The following is a 13,199-nucleotide window of genomic DNA, read 5'->3' on the forward strand; positions in this document are numbered from 1 at the left end:
TGTATCAACATCAATGTAAGTAAGCTCTATTTACGATTAAAAGTATTCAAGATAATGTACTTGTAGACCATCATGAACTTACAATTAGACTAAGTATCATGATCATCTAACACAAAAATGAAACAATATCATTTTCACCAAGCAATAGCCTGTTAATCATTTACTTGTCTATTTATCTTTCTTATTTGACATGCATGCCATTGTAAGTTGTAACTAAAGGAGGCTAATTTAAGAAAGCTGGTTTCCATTGATTAAGTAACATAGCTCAGTCAACAAAAGTATAAATCACCACCGGATTAAGAATCTTTATGGATAAGCAGCAAAAAAACAGAAATGATATTAGTTTCAAAAAAGAAGGGCAGACAGACTACTAAGTCATGGCTAATGTCCAGTGATGAGCTCTTTCTTCACTACAAGTGTAACGCTGCACTGACAAAACATAACCTGGTATGTATGACTGGTTACAAGAAAGCGGACGGGGTTCTATTCAATGCAGTCATTAATTAACGCTTCTTCTTGCTTCCCTTTCCAGCACCCGATTTCGATGGAGTTGCAACCAGGTACACAAACAAAGCCACACCAGTTGTCACTGAGACAAGAGATCCGTATTTTGCCAACAGTTTCTGCGCATGGAAAATTTTACAATAATGACCTTAAATAACAGTACTATTTTACCCATCTATCAAAGAGATACACACGTAATAATTAAAAATAAAATAAGAGGGGAGAATTTCATCCATGCTCGTATTAACTTGAGGCACGTAATTTCTTTCACCCTCAAATCCCTTTCCACTTTTATACCCAGAAACAAGCTAAAATAACAATTGTAATGAAATATTTTTCATCTTTTCAAACACTGCAACTATTGCATTTATTTTCATTTTTATATGATTACCTAATAAGTAAAATTAATTGTACATAAATGAAATAATTCAATACAGTTCAAATCAAAGATAAAGAATTAAGAGAGACCATACCTTAGCCTGTTGAATATCAGGTGCCGCCACAAAAAAATTGCATGCAAAAAAAGAAAAAGAAAAAAAAAACACGAAAAGTGTTATTAGATGAATTTCAAGGTCAAGCAAAGGGGTTTGTAAATTTATATCAAATCTTACCCAATCAAACTTCTTCACAGGAGGCCTATCGCCTAAGACATCGAGAGGTGGGATTGCAGTTGAGTATGCCGCCTGAAAGTTAACCAATCAAAGTAAAGCATAAGAGCAACTAAATACTCGTAATATAACTTGGGAGAAAATCCAAACCTACCTGTAAGGCAGCTTTCGTAGGAATGCGGAATGTAATAACTGCTGGTGCTCCATAGAAAATAGTTTTTGTTTTGGCCTCCAACTCAAAGGAATGTGACACGACGGCACCACTGAAATCATTCATATTGACAGGATAAATACTATTAGTTGAGGTAAGACTAACTGCAGGTACAGCTAAATCAAACAAACATATGACTTGGGACAAATTAAAATTCTTGAAAAATGACTTACGCATCAAGCCTTTCCCATGAAACTGAAGTGTTACCCGAGGCAACACTGAATATGTCTTGGGACCAGCTATCATCAGTAAGTGTCACATCATACGCAGTCCTGAATAATCACAAGAAATATATTGCGTTAGACCACCATTCTAGGACAATATAATTATATCAAATTATGAACAAATAAGAAATACGGATTCATTTTTTGTTTGAGATTCAAACCTCATGAAACAAGTCACACAACAATCATAATGTATGCTGATATTTCTCTGCATTGCTAAACTAAGATAACAGGTTAAGTATTCCAACTCAGGACATGCCACAAAATTAGAAGATAAAAGCTAAACTAGTGCATTTTTGGGAATCCACAAGCTTTGAAAGTTCGTCAATCCCTTTACGTAATAACAGAGAAACCCTGAAATATGTGAATCCACATAATATCAGGAAGATTAACATCTGCCATTTCTATCAGAATGAGTTTTTGTATGTGTTATTTTTGCTGCATGACATCATCGGCCCTCTACCTATTCTCACCCATTATCCATCAAATGCAGAGTACGTAGTAACTGCTCTTATGAGCGGTGCAATTACTCAGTTTAGGAAGCATGGCCTAGAATAGATAGTTCATTTACCATTTCTGAACGGAGTCCAATATAAAGCATATTAGTGATCGGCGTGTTCTATGCTACACTCGGTGAACTTCACCAGGCCATATCCTACCATACACGCGTATTGCATATATATTTTACACATATCCACTCACATCTACATGTATATGTGTGTAATTGTGTATAAATCACAGGTGGAAAACTACCGATAAGATGATTAGTGATCACCCTAAATTGAATTGGTAATTGTAGTCAGATACTCTTTTCTATTTGGTTAATACTTATCAAGACTGCTTTCCAGACATGAAACCCTAAAATCCGAACAGCAAAAAACGTAATAAAGGCACGAATTACAGTTTTACCCAAATCTATATCGTTTTTCATCTGGAGAAAGCACAAATTTAGTGGATCGGTTTCCTCAAGTACTTGTGGGTCAAAGTCAACCACGAAAATTTTATCTGGAAATGTAATATAAATGTTGCAGACAATACATAATCACTTATTACGCAAATCTTGATCTAAGTTTGGGCAGTTACTTTAGATAACCCCAACATTTCATTGGATGATGCATTTATTAAAGATCTATAGTGAGTAATGACACGAATCTGACCGAAAATGAGCAGAAATCTTAAAAAAGGAAACATTATCCATGAAATGTAAAAAAAGCAGATCTGATAAATAAGGAAAGAGAAGGGGAGCATAGCATACGCGGATCCTTGATTATAGACATCAATGGAGACGGAAACACGTTCGGAGCCGGCTTTGAGTCTGGTGAGGGAAGCCTTCTTATGGGCGACAATGAAAGGGCCATCGGAGGTAGCGACCGTCGATGTGACCAATAACACAGCTGCAATAACAGAGATAACAGGTCCGAGGATCCAATTCGCCATTGCTGAATGAATCGATGGCAAATTAAGGTGGGCAGTGGGGGGTTGTTGAAGATTAGAGGGAAATTGTGGGATTGAGAGTTGAGAAGAGAATGAAGTGAAATTAGGGTTGGTTTATGGTAATTTCCGACTAGTTTCCAGTGTCAAATGTGTCACGTTAAAACTTTCTTCTCATGACAAATGGCAGGTGCAAAAATACAACACAGAATTGATTTCAGATAACTAATAATTGTGTGTCTTTACGGCGCCGTTTGGTGGATATAGAGCCTAATTGTACACTTAGTTAGTTGTTAGTCGTTAAAAGCTGGTTAAATTATGATCAAAATGCGGATAAAGAAATGGGCCTTTTTAGTTGTATAGTCTGATCCACTACAAATTTATGCAAGGCATTTTGATTGGGCTTCAACATAATTTAATTCACTAAATTCTTATCACAGCTTGGCTTGGCTTGGTAAATTTAGATTCCATCATCTATATTAATTATATACTTTTATAATAAAAAGTTAATACAGATTGATAGTTTAATAATAACAGAGAAAACATAAATGGATGGTGATAAATATTATTGAGACAACAAATCCTTGAAAGAGAATTTAAAGATTGAAGGCAATAATAATAATTAAGTAAAGTAGTGGTTGTTGATTTATTTGGTAAGATGAGATATATTTCCAAAAATACAAGTGCAAATGAGATTCAGATGGATTCCGTTCCTTGCTGGGATTTGATGCTAAAACATGTCAGTCAGTCAGATTACGATCAAAAAGTTGGTGGGGGGATGGATTTCATTTTGATTTTTTTAATTCTGAATGGGGATTGCGGATTGGATACACATACATAGTAGTATCTAAAAAGGGGTACGTACGTACGAGTTTAATGAACTCAATCATCGTTTCTTTTCTTAAACAAGTCCCTTTTTTGCAACAATTCCGATGCTGCCCACAGTGATCGATCTCCAATATTTATATATAATAGAAAAATAAAAAGATAACAGATCTCTCTTCCTCCGCAATCGCAATCGCAATCGCAATCGCCATGTGATAGAGATTTCTTGATCCCTGAGCTTCCCACCTCACAGATTATTATTATAGGCGGCTCATACTATAATTTTATGCACTTATCTTAGAGGCTGGGCTGGGGGTGTCAGTACTTTGTGTTCCCACAATATTATCTTCCTTTATTTTTATTGATTAACCACATCACATGGATGGATTCATGTCTACTTTTATTATTAATATTCTAATTGCATTCATTGACTAATTTCTCTTCAACCTTTTTATTAATTAATTAGCATCCATATATACGTAGTAGCATCAACCAGCTTTTTCATGATTCACTCTTACCACGCTCTCTCTATATATATATTATAGAAGAATGCATGTGTAGACAGACTAGTAGTATGTGTGATAAAAATGGGGTGCATTTCTTCTATGTATGGAATTGGTAAAAAGAAGAAGAAGACTATCAGGGAAGTCTCTGTGTTTATCCCTTGCTTACGCATTCCTGTCCAATCGGATATGCATAAAATTCCGAGAGCCTTAATCCCCAAGGATCTTGCTCACAGAATTACTTCTCTCAGAAATCAGATTGTTTTAGTTTCTCACTCAACTGGTATATATATATATATCACTTTTCATCCACTTCTTTAACCATCCTCAATTCATGTCTCCATGCATATTATTTATTCATTCGTCTAACATTTCATTAATGATTCTATATATATGTATTCAGGTGGTTCCGCTATCACTGAACTAACAAAAGCATTGGAAGAATACTTATCCCTCCTACTCGGTCTCACAAACAAAGGTTCGAAAACTATTACACATTTCTTCACAGATAGAGAGAGAGAGTCTTAGAAATATGCAAAATCTGATGTCATTTTTTTATTTAAAAAAACTTGATAAATTAGAACACGGACTTGAAGAGTTGGTGGAGTTCAGATGGAAAGAATTGGAAGATGGAAGACAGGTGAGAAACTGATTCAGGAGGAAATGCCAATTGCACTTTTCATATTCTTAATTGATCAAACTGTTGTTATGACCGCAGGTGAGCTGTGTGCAAAACTCCTGGTTTGAACTACTATCTGTTCTACATATGATGGCTATGTTAACTTTGATGGAGGCTAATCTGAAGTTGATTCCCAAAGAGAGTGCCCTGTCTGAGAGGCTTGTTTCTGCAGGTTCTTCCTTGTTTACCTATTACAACAACTAAATCTTTTGGCTATGATCCGACTATAAATTTTTAAATACCCTGATTGGAATTGGATGGTGATTTTTTTCTATTATTATTGTCAGATTGCATGAGAGATGCTGTTGATTTGTTGCTGAAAGCGGCAGGGTATTTGAATTTCTGCATACACAATGTTCTTCTTCGGCTACCAACTGATATAAAGTGTGTAACATATTATGTTATATCACAACTTACAAATGGTTTTGAAATAATGGTTATCACCACTATTGATATAATCTGTATGAACAGGAACAAATTGCCTTCAGTTATGCAGGGGAGTTTCCTTGAGGCGATTTCTCATCAAGCCCTGGCGCAGGTACATATATACATATATATATTTTTATTTTTTTCTGTTATAAACAAATAAATCTAGAAGATGAGATGAGATGAAGATAAAAAATATGATTGACGATAATCTCAGGGAACAGAAGTTCAGCTTGGACTAGCTGTCCAAAGCAAGAATGCAACTTTATCTGTGAAGAGGAGACTAGCATGTGAACAACTCATTTTTTTTGCCAAGGTAATTTTACATTTTCCATCTGCTTGTTAATTAGTAACTCTATTATTTACAAATCTAGTTTCAGATGAGATATTATGTGATTAACGATCTTTCAGGCCTATAATTTCTGCTTATCTGAAGTTAACGCAAAGGATGGTGCAGCAGCAAGTAAGAAGCAATTGCTGTTCATCAAATGGAAGCATCTAGAAGCAAAGGTGACCACACCTAACAATTTCCACTTGTCATTTTTTCTGCAGCAATGAATCGTTTTCTCTTGTTTGTTGCCTAGCTAACACATTCAACAATTAATTAATTAAAACAAAAAAAGGCGGCAGCTTACTACTATCACGGCCTAATCCTGGATAAGTGCACGGAACCATCCTCCCATGTGAGTGCCATGTGCTGTTTCCTTGCTGCAGAAGAGCTGCTAGTTGAGAGCAAGAAAGCCTGCTTAACTTTTTGCCTTGCAGAACCAACTACGAGGTTCAATACATTAATTAATCTTGCAGAATATTTTAGAAATAGTATCCTGTATATATAGTTCTTCTTTTATTCGTTAACTCATGAAATTTGCATGCGTATGTGTTAGGGCTTCTCCACCATGGGGTGCCATGAAGCATTTACACAAGAAAATTCCGGAAACAGCAATGAAGAAATCTCAGATGTATGGCTGCATTTTGGAGCAAGACAAGTAATGATTTTATAACTCCAACGTGTTTCTGTATCCTTTGTGTAATAAGTACTAAAAATATATGTTGATGACGATGATGATGATGATAATGATGTGATATATGCAGAGGTCTAAAGAAATTGCCTGAACTTCCAGAGTTTCAGTTGTCATTAAAACCAGATGAATATGAATTACCTGAAGTGGATTCTGGATGGGATTCTGGAAAGTGGGAAATTCCAGTTCCAGCTGTACAAACAACTCTAAAGGAGCACCTCAATGATCCCGACCATCAACCGCAAACCTGATGAATCTATTCGATAAATTTTACACCGGAGAGTTGACAATATTATTACAAACAACCGATCAGCACATTTTCGTACTAGGAATGCGGACATTTTCATTACATTTTCTTGTATAATCTTTCTAGTGTAAATTCTATCTGCAACTTAATGTGGTGATCTTTAATTAATGTATTGGTATTGGGACTTTTGCAGGTCAAAAAAAAGGTCCCCTTTATCCCATCCTTGTTGTATTGCAAAACAAAGCAGGGTCTATCCAAATTTGAAAAACTAGTGCCTTCATTGACTTTGTATAAAATTTATCCCTAACATAACTCCAAATATTCCAATTACTACCAATTTCTAAAACAAAGCAGAAACAGCTTGCCTTAACTACAGAAATAAATGTATTTTATTACAAAGCATTTAACATCACAGATAAGCACACAGAAAAGCAAGAGCTGTTTTTCCTTTTTTTTCCCCCTCCTAAGAACATAGAAAAAACTAGCCAGAATAAAAAAAGGAAAAAGAAAAAGAAAAAACAGATGGGGGTGCTGTGACAGTAATTTGTTCATCAGATCTGTATTCCAACCCCCTTCATCAAATAAGAGTCAGATTTGAGTTTGTGGGCAGACATGACAGTAAGAAGAACGAGGCAAATGACAGCCAAGAAAGATGATGCAATTGAGACCAAAATCTTGTAACAGAATATTTCGACACGGTCACAAATAGCAATCCAACCAGTCTGAGCCTGTCCGAATCGCCCCACGTACCCGATAGCCATTGCAGCCGAGCATCCTGACACCAACAGAAGCACACTAACCTGCAACAATTAAAATATATCAGTGAAAATTACATATGGTCAACATTAAAATAACACCTTAGCTTGTGGAAAAAAAGAGAAACAAAACTAGATTTTATCAGCAGAATAAAAAAGGTTTGTGATTATGCTTGGACAGATTCTTTCAGCAAAAACTAGCATGGAAAAATAACAGAATTGAATGGAGGAAATACAAAACTAAATGGCCATTAAATTAAATGAAATGAAATAGGCATTCAGGATAGATTAGTTAGTTATTACCATGTCAAGCAAGAGCAAATAAAAGTAATTCTTGGAATTTGATTTGGGACGATTAAGTGAAATAACAAGAACCACAGACAGCACAGAGAGGCCGCACACTACAGAATCTGCAACCAATTTGAACCTGCCAAAAAAAAAAAAAAAGAAAAAAAAAAAGCAAAGCATGCATGTTAAAGTTGATGAAAAATGTAAGAAATTGGGAAAAGTTAAGAGGATGTGGATGTGAGAGTGATGAGAGAGAGAGAGAGAGAGAGAGAGAGAGAGAGAGAGAGAGAGAAACCTGAAAGAAGAGGAAAAGGTGTAACGGGCATCCATAACAATCCCAAAAACGGTAACAGATTGGGCACTGGTTGTCATTGTAACTGCACCTGCTAGTGTGAATGCAATTACCACTACTCTAACGCTGAGTTGGACAAGCTGATACATCAATCTCTTTGCATTTTGGCTCCTTGATTCTTTTTCCTGCTTCGGCATTTCAGGATCCATTGCTTGATTCTTTTGATGATGATTTTTCAGAAAAGAGAAAAAATAAAATCTCAAATGTGAAAGCGTGGATATCAGAAAGTGGTAGTTTGCAAATGGGAATGAAACCACTGAAATTTATATAAATAAATAAATAAATGAGACGGGACGGGAGAATAGAATACAATGGAGAATGGTCATTCAACACAGAGCAGCAGCAACAGGCTTTTTATACACAAAATCCTTATTTATGGCGATATCAATTTCATTTATTGCTGTTTCGCAACCTCAACGGGAAAATGTAAACCAATTTTTTTTTTTTTTATTATGGTTAACTAAATTATTAGTCTACGATTTTCCATTTATTGCTTTCTTTTTCCTTCGCTTTTTTTGTTCTCCTTGAAAAAGCAGTGTGTCCATCTTTTAAATTACACTACACCCCTTAGGTACGATGAAATAACTTTAAGGTTCTTGTGGCATCGGTAATTACACTCTTCTTCTTGAAACATAGTCAGAAACTCTAATAGGATAATGCATTAGATACGTTATTCTGCTAGGTTTCTAACGGACTATTAGTTTAAGGAAGTTGTGGAGACAACAAAGGGCTATGGGTGATTTAAGAAATGTTGGGGGAGCCGTGTCACCCCCTAGCTCTATGTTGTCTCCACCACTAGCTAAAAGTAATAGTCCGTTACAATCATATTCGAATAACGTATCCAATGCATTATCTCATTAGAGTTTCTAACTATATTTCAAGGGTGAGTGTAATTACCGAAACCATAAGGACCTTAAAGTTATTTCATCATAACTGGTATGGGTGTAATTTACCCTAAACAAATTGGAGTTTTCGGTAATAAATGTGTAATAAATTATGTTAGTTGACTATTATGAGAATACTATCTATATAATATATAAAAGTTGAATTGCATAGCTAATTGATTGACATTTGGCAATTTTAATTGATGACATGTCCTCAATTTCATCCCAAGTGGCGAATTGATTGGTGGAAATAAATCATCAAAAAACATGTCATCATTTTCCAAAATTAAAGGTAATTAAATATATTTAATTATTTTATTTATCTATTTATATCCTACCATTTATAAAATGCTCTAAATATATCAACTTTCTTGGAAACCCTAAATAAATTTATTTTTGAATTTAATTTATAATTAATTTAATTTGAATTTAGTTAAATTCGATTTAAAATCTTCCCTTATTATAATTGCATGATTGGCGGTGTTACGAATTTTTTTAAATTTTAATTCATAAAATTGGATTTATATTCAAAAAACATATTGCAGAATAAATTATTTGATATTATACATTTTACATGAACATGACCAGAGAATATGTATTTTTTTACTAATTTAATATTATATATTAATATTATTTGTAAAAAAGAAAGATACATGTTTGAATTTACTATCTTGCGAAAATTGACACTATTTGTTATTCCATGTGTAGAGTAATGTACTCCCAATTATTTACCATATTGAAAATTATAATACATAAATTTCATGTTATTATTTAAATAATTATTTTTTCTTCACTGATTCCAGTGACAATAAACTTTACGATTGATTTAACCTTTTTAATTATATACTAATTAAAATACAAATTTTATTATGATTATACTAATAAATTGAATAACCTAAGTTAAGTTTAATCAATTCATAAAAAAACGAATTGATTTTATATATTTCAAAATATAATAATTATAAATCTTTGGAATTAAATTTGTTTATCCACTTTATTTAATGGCTAACATTAAGAATATCAATTGTTTTGTTTAAAATGTATAATGATTGTATATACTATATATTGTATTCCACTAATAAGCATTTTATTATAATTCTAATAAATATAATGAAGTAAATATCTACACCAACTCCAACCCAAAAGTATCAAAATGAGTTCGCAAATATTTATGTGCTATTTAATATTTTGTTTTGATATTTATCTAAATGTATTTTCTTCAACCATAGGTATTAAATAGTTGTTAATTAAATATATCTAATTGCGACATGTTATTTTCTAAATGGACACTGAGGTGGTTAAATTCATAACTCATGTTTGATATTTTATTCTGCATGATTGCATAATGTATTTTTTACATTTTGAAAGATGAAATGTCAAAATACCTCAATTCATAACTCTATTAGAATTAAAAATTACTATCTTAGAGTATAAAAATAGTGGTTAAATGTTTTGATAGCTTATTTAATAATCCCACTCGAATGCTCTTGCCGTAAATAGTTTATATTAATAATTCCCCTAATGTTTGTTTCCGTCTTACATCGACCCCCTTATGGTATGATTTTCAAGGATTATTACGTGGAATATTCCAATAATGTTTATTATACCCTGCACACACGACATTTCTTTATGGTAATTTTTAAAGACAAAAATTACCCTCAGGTGAACTTTACACGAAATCTTTATTCTTCTTAAATAACACTTTCACAATTTTTTATTATTACCATGACAACCCTGAGGGTAACTTTTTAGTTTAAAAAGTACTATAAAAGAAATGTCACGTCTGCAATGGTGGACTCCATATTTTTTGGGACATTACATGGAATAAAAAAGATTCCGTAAAAAAATCACACCATAAGGGGGTCGTGTAAGACAGAAACAAACATCAGGGGGGTTTGGTATAATCACCGATAAGTGGGGGTGTTTTCTGTAATTTCACCTAAGTTCAAGAGAATTTTCATAATTTATCTTATTAACAATGATTATTGTTCTTTTACGTCTTAACGCTTACTTATACCCTTATAGTATTTTAAATAATTTTAATGTCAGTTTGATAATATAATTAAATATTAATTTCTAACATATTCATATGTGTTTTTTATGGTTCAACTGCCACACCTAAGAAAGTTGATATAAAGGTTCAAGATTGAATATAATTTTTTTTATACTGAATAATATATCATTGCAAAAAAAAATTGTTGCAAAATCAGAATTTGTGATTAATATTAGTATTATAAATTATAATTAAGATTATTTGAATTAGTATTAGTATTAATACTAGAAATAGGTTTCAGATTGTAATTAGGATTAATATAATATTAGAATTATGATTGATATTAGTATTAGATTATAATTAAGATTATGATTATGCTTAGTACGATAAGTAGTGACATGCATTAGTATTAGGATTGGGATTAGAATTATAATTAAAATTAGAATTAGAATTAACATTAGGATTAGCATTAACATTATTAGTATTAAAATTATTAGGCTTATGATTAGTGTTAGGAATAAGATTATGGTTAGGATTACGATTAGAACTATTATTAGTGTTATGAATAGAATTAGGAATACGATAAGGATTTGGATAATGTTAGAATTACAATCATAATTAGCATTAGCATAATAATTAGCATATCTAGATTAGCATTAGCATCAAAATTAGTATTAGCATTAACATTAACAATATTAACATATTAGTATTAGTAATAGTATTAATAATAGTATTAGTATTAATATTAGTATTAGTAGTAGTATTGGTATTAGTATTACTATTAGTATTAGTATTAGTATTAGTATTAGTATTAGTATTAGTATGAGTATTAGTATTAGTATTAGTATTAGTATTAGTATTAGTATTAGTATTAGTATCAGTATTAGTATTAGTATTAGTACAAATATTAGTATTAACATAAGCGTAAGTATTCGTATCAATATTATGTTCGGTATCAGTATAAGTATCAGTATTAGTACCACAACATGTATCAGTACCAATATCAGTACCAGTATCAGTACATTATTAGTATCGATATCAGTATCAGTATCAGTATCAGTATCAGTATCAGTATCAGTATCAGTATCGGTATCAATATCAGTATCAGTATCAGTATCAGTATTAGTATCAGTATTAATATCAGTATCAGTATCAGTAACAATAACAATAACAATATCAGTATCAGTCGGTATCGGTATCAGTATCAATATATGTATACGTATCATTAACATTAAAATTAGTTTTAACATTTATATTAGTATTAGTAATAGTATTAGTATCAATATTAGTATTAATATTAATATTAGTAATAGTATTAGTATTAGTACTAATATTAGTATTAATATCAGTATATCCGTATAAGTATTAGTATCGATATCAGTACCAGTATCATAAAAAAATACAGTATCAGTATCAATATCAGTATCGGTATCAGTTTCAGTATCAAAATCAATATGAATATCAATTTCAGTATCAATATCAATATTAATATTAGTATCAGTATTATTAGTATAATATTAGTATTAGTATTAGTATTAGTATTTTTATCAGCATCAGTATCAGTATGAGTAACAATATTAGTATCAGTATTAGTATGAATATCAGTATTAGTAATAGTATTATAATTAATATTAATATTACCATGAGTATCAATATGACTATCAACATCAGTATCAGTATTAACATCAGTATCGGTATCAGTATCAGTGTCAGTATCAATATCAGTATCAGTATCAGTATCAATATCAGTAAGTATTAGTATTAGTATTGGTAGTATTAGTATTAGTATTAGTTAGTATTAGTATTAGTATTAGTCTTAGTATTAGTATTAGTATTAGTATTAGCATTAGTATTAGTATTAGTATTAGTATTAGTATTAGTATTAGTATTAGTATTAGTATTAGTATTAGTATTGATATTAGGATTAGAATTAGTATCAGTATGAGTACCCGTATTAGTACGAGTATCGGTATTAGTATTAGTATCAATATTAATATCAATAGTACTATTATTATTACTACCAATATTAATATTATTATTAGTATTGTTATTAGTATTAGTATTAGTATTAGTATTAGTATTAGTATTAGTAGTAGTATTAGTATTAGTATTAGTATTAGTATTAGTATTAGTATTAGTATTAGTATCAGGATTAGTATCAATATGGATATCAGTATTGGTATTATTATTGGTATTGGCGTATACATCTTATCTCTTTTGCAATATTTATAAGTTGTGTTGTTGTTAGAG

The 13,199-nt window shown here is 31.7% G+C and overlaps 3 protein-coding genes across 3 annotated transcripts; 1 reads left to right on the forward strand and 2 right to left on the reverse strand.

Moving 5' to 3' along the window:
* Positions 1–227: 227 nt before the first annotated feature.
* LOC105964094 (uncharacterized) lies at positions 228–3,172 on the reverse strand. Its single transcript, XM_088819137.1, has 5 exons — positions 2,803–3,172; positions 1,497–1,595; positions 1,267–1,375; positions 978–1,187; positions 228–623 (listed from the first exon to the last, which is right to left on the reverse strand). Exons 1-5 carry the CDS (start codon positions 2,982–2,984, stop codon positions 504–506), a joined length of 720 nt encoding a protein of 239 aa, XP_088675263.1. The 5' UTR covers positions 2,985–3,172; the 3' UTR covers positions 228–503.
* A 404-nt stretch (positions 3,173–3,576) lies between these two features.
* On the forward strand, positions 3,577–6,956 carry LOC105964091 (Endosomal targeting BRO1-like domain-containing protein). Its single transcript, XM_088819143.1, has 11 exons — positions 3,577–4,589; positions 4,710–4,784; positions 4,888–4,946; positions 5,025–5,157; positions 5,273–5,369; positions 5,457–5,523; positions 5,629–5,727; positions 5,823–5,921; positions 6,035–6,189; positions 6,296–6,397; positions 6,504–6,956. The coding sequence occupies exons 1-11, from the start codon at positions 4,391–4,393 to the stop codon at positions 6,679–6,681; spliced, it is 1,263 nt and encodes a 420-aa protein (XP_088675269.1). The 5' UTR covers positions 3,577–4,390; the 3' UTR covers positions 6,682–6,956.
* Positions 6,957–7,014: 58 nt separating this feature from the next.
* Positions 7,015–8,419, reverse strand: LOC105964090 (CASP-like protein 1F2). Its single transcript, XM_012988593.2, has 3 exons — positions 8,016–8,419; positions 7,736–7,859; positions 7,015–7,477 (listed from the first exon to the last, which is right to left on the reverse strand). Exons 1-3 carry the CDS (start codon positions 8,219–8,221, stop codon positions 7,229–7,231), a joined length of 579 nt encoding a protein of 192 aa, XP_012844047.2. The 5' UTR covers positions 8,222–8,419; the 3' UTR covers positions 7,015–7,228.
* Between the last annotated feature and the right edge of the window lie 4,780 nt (positions 8,420–13,199).

Source organism: Erythranthe guttata, chromosome 6 (genome assembly GCF_056151865.1).
Source record: "Erythranthe guttata isolate IM_541 chromosome 6, IM_541, whole genome shotgun sequence".
Taxonomy (NCBI): Eukaryota; Viridiplantae; Streptophyta; class Magnoliopsida; order Lamiales; family Phrymaceae; genus Erythranthe; species Erythranthe guttata.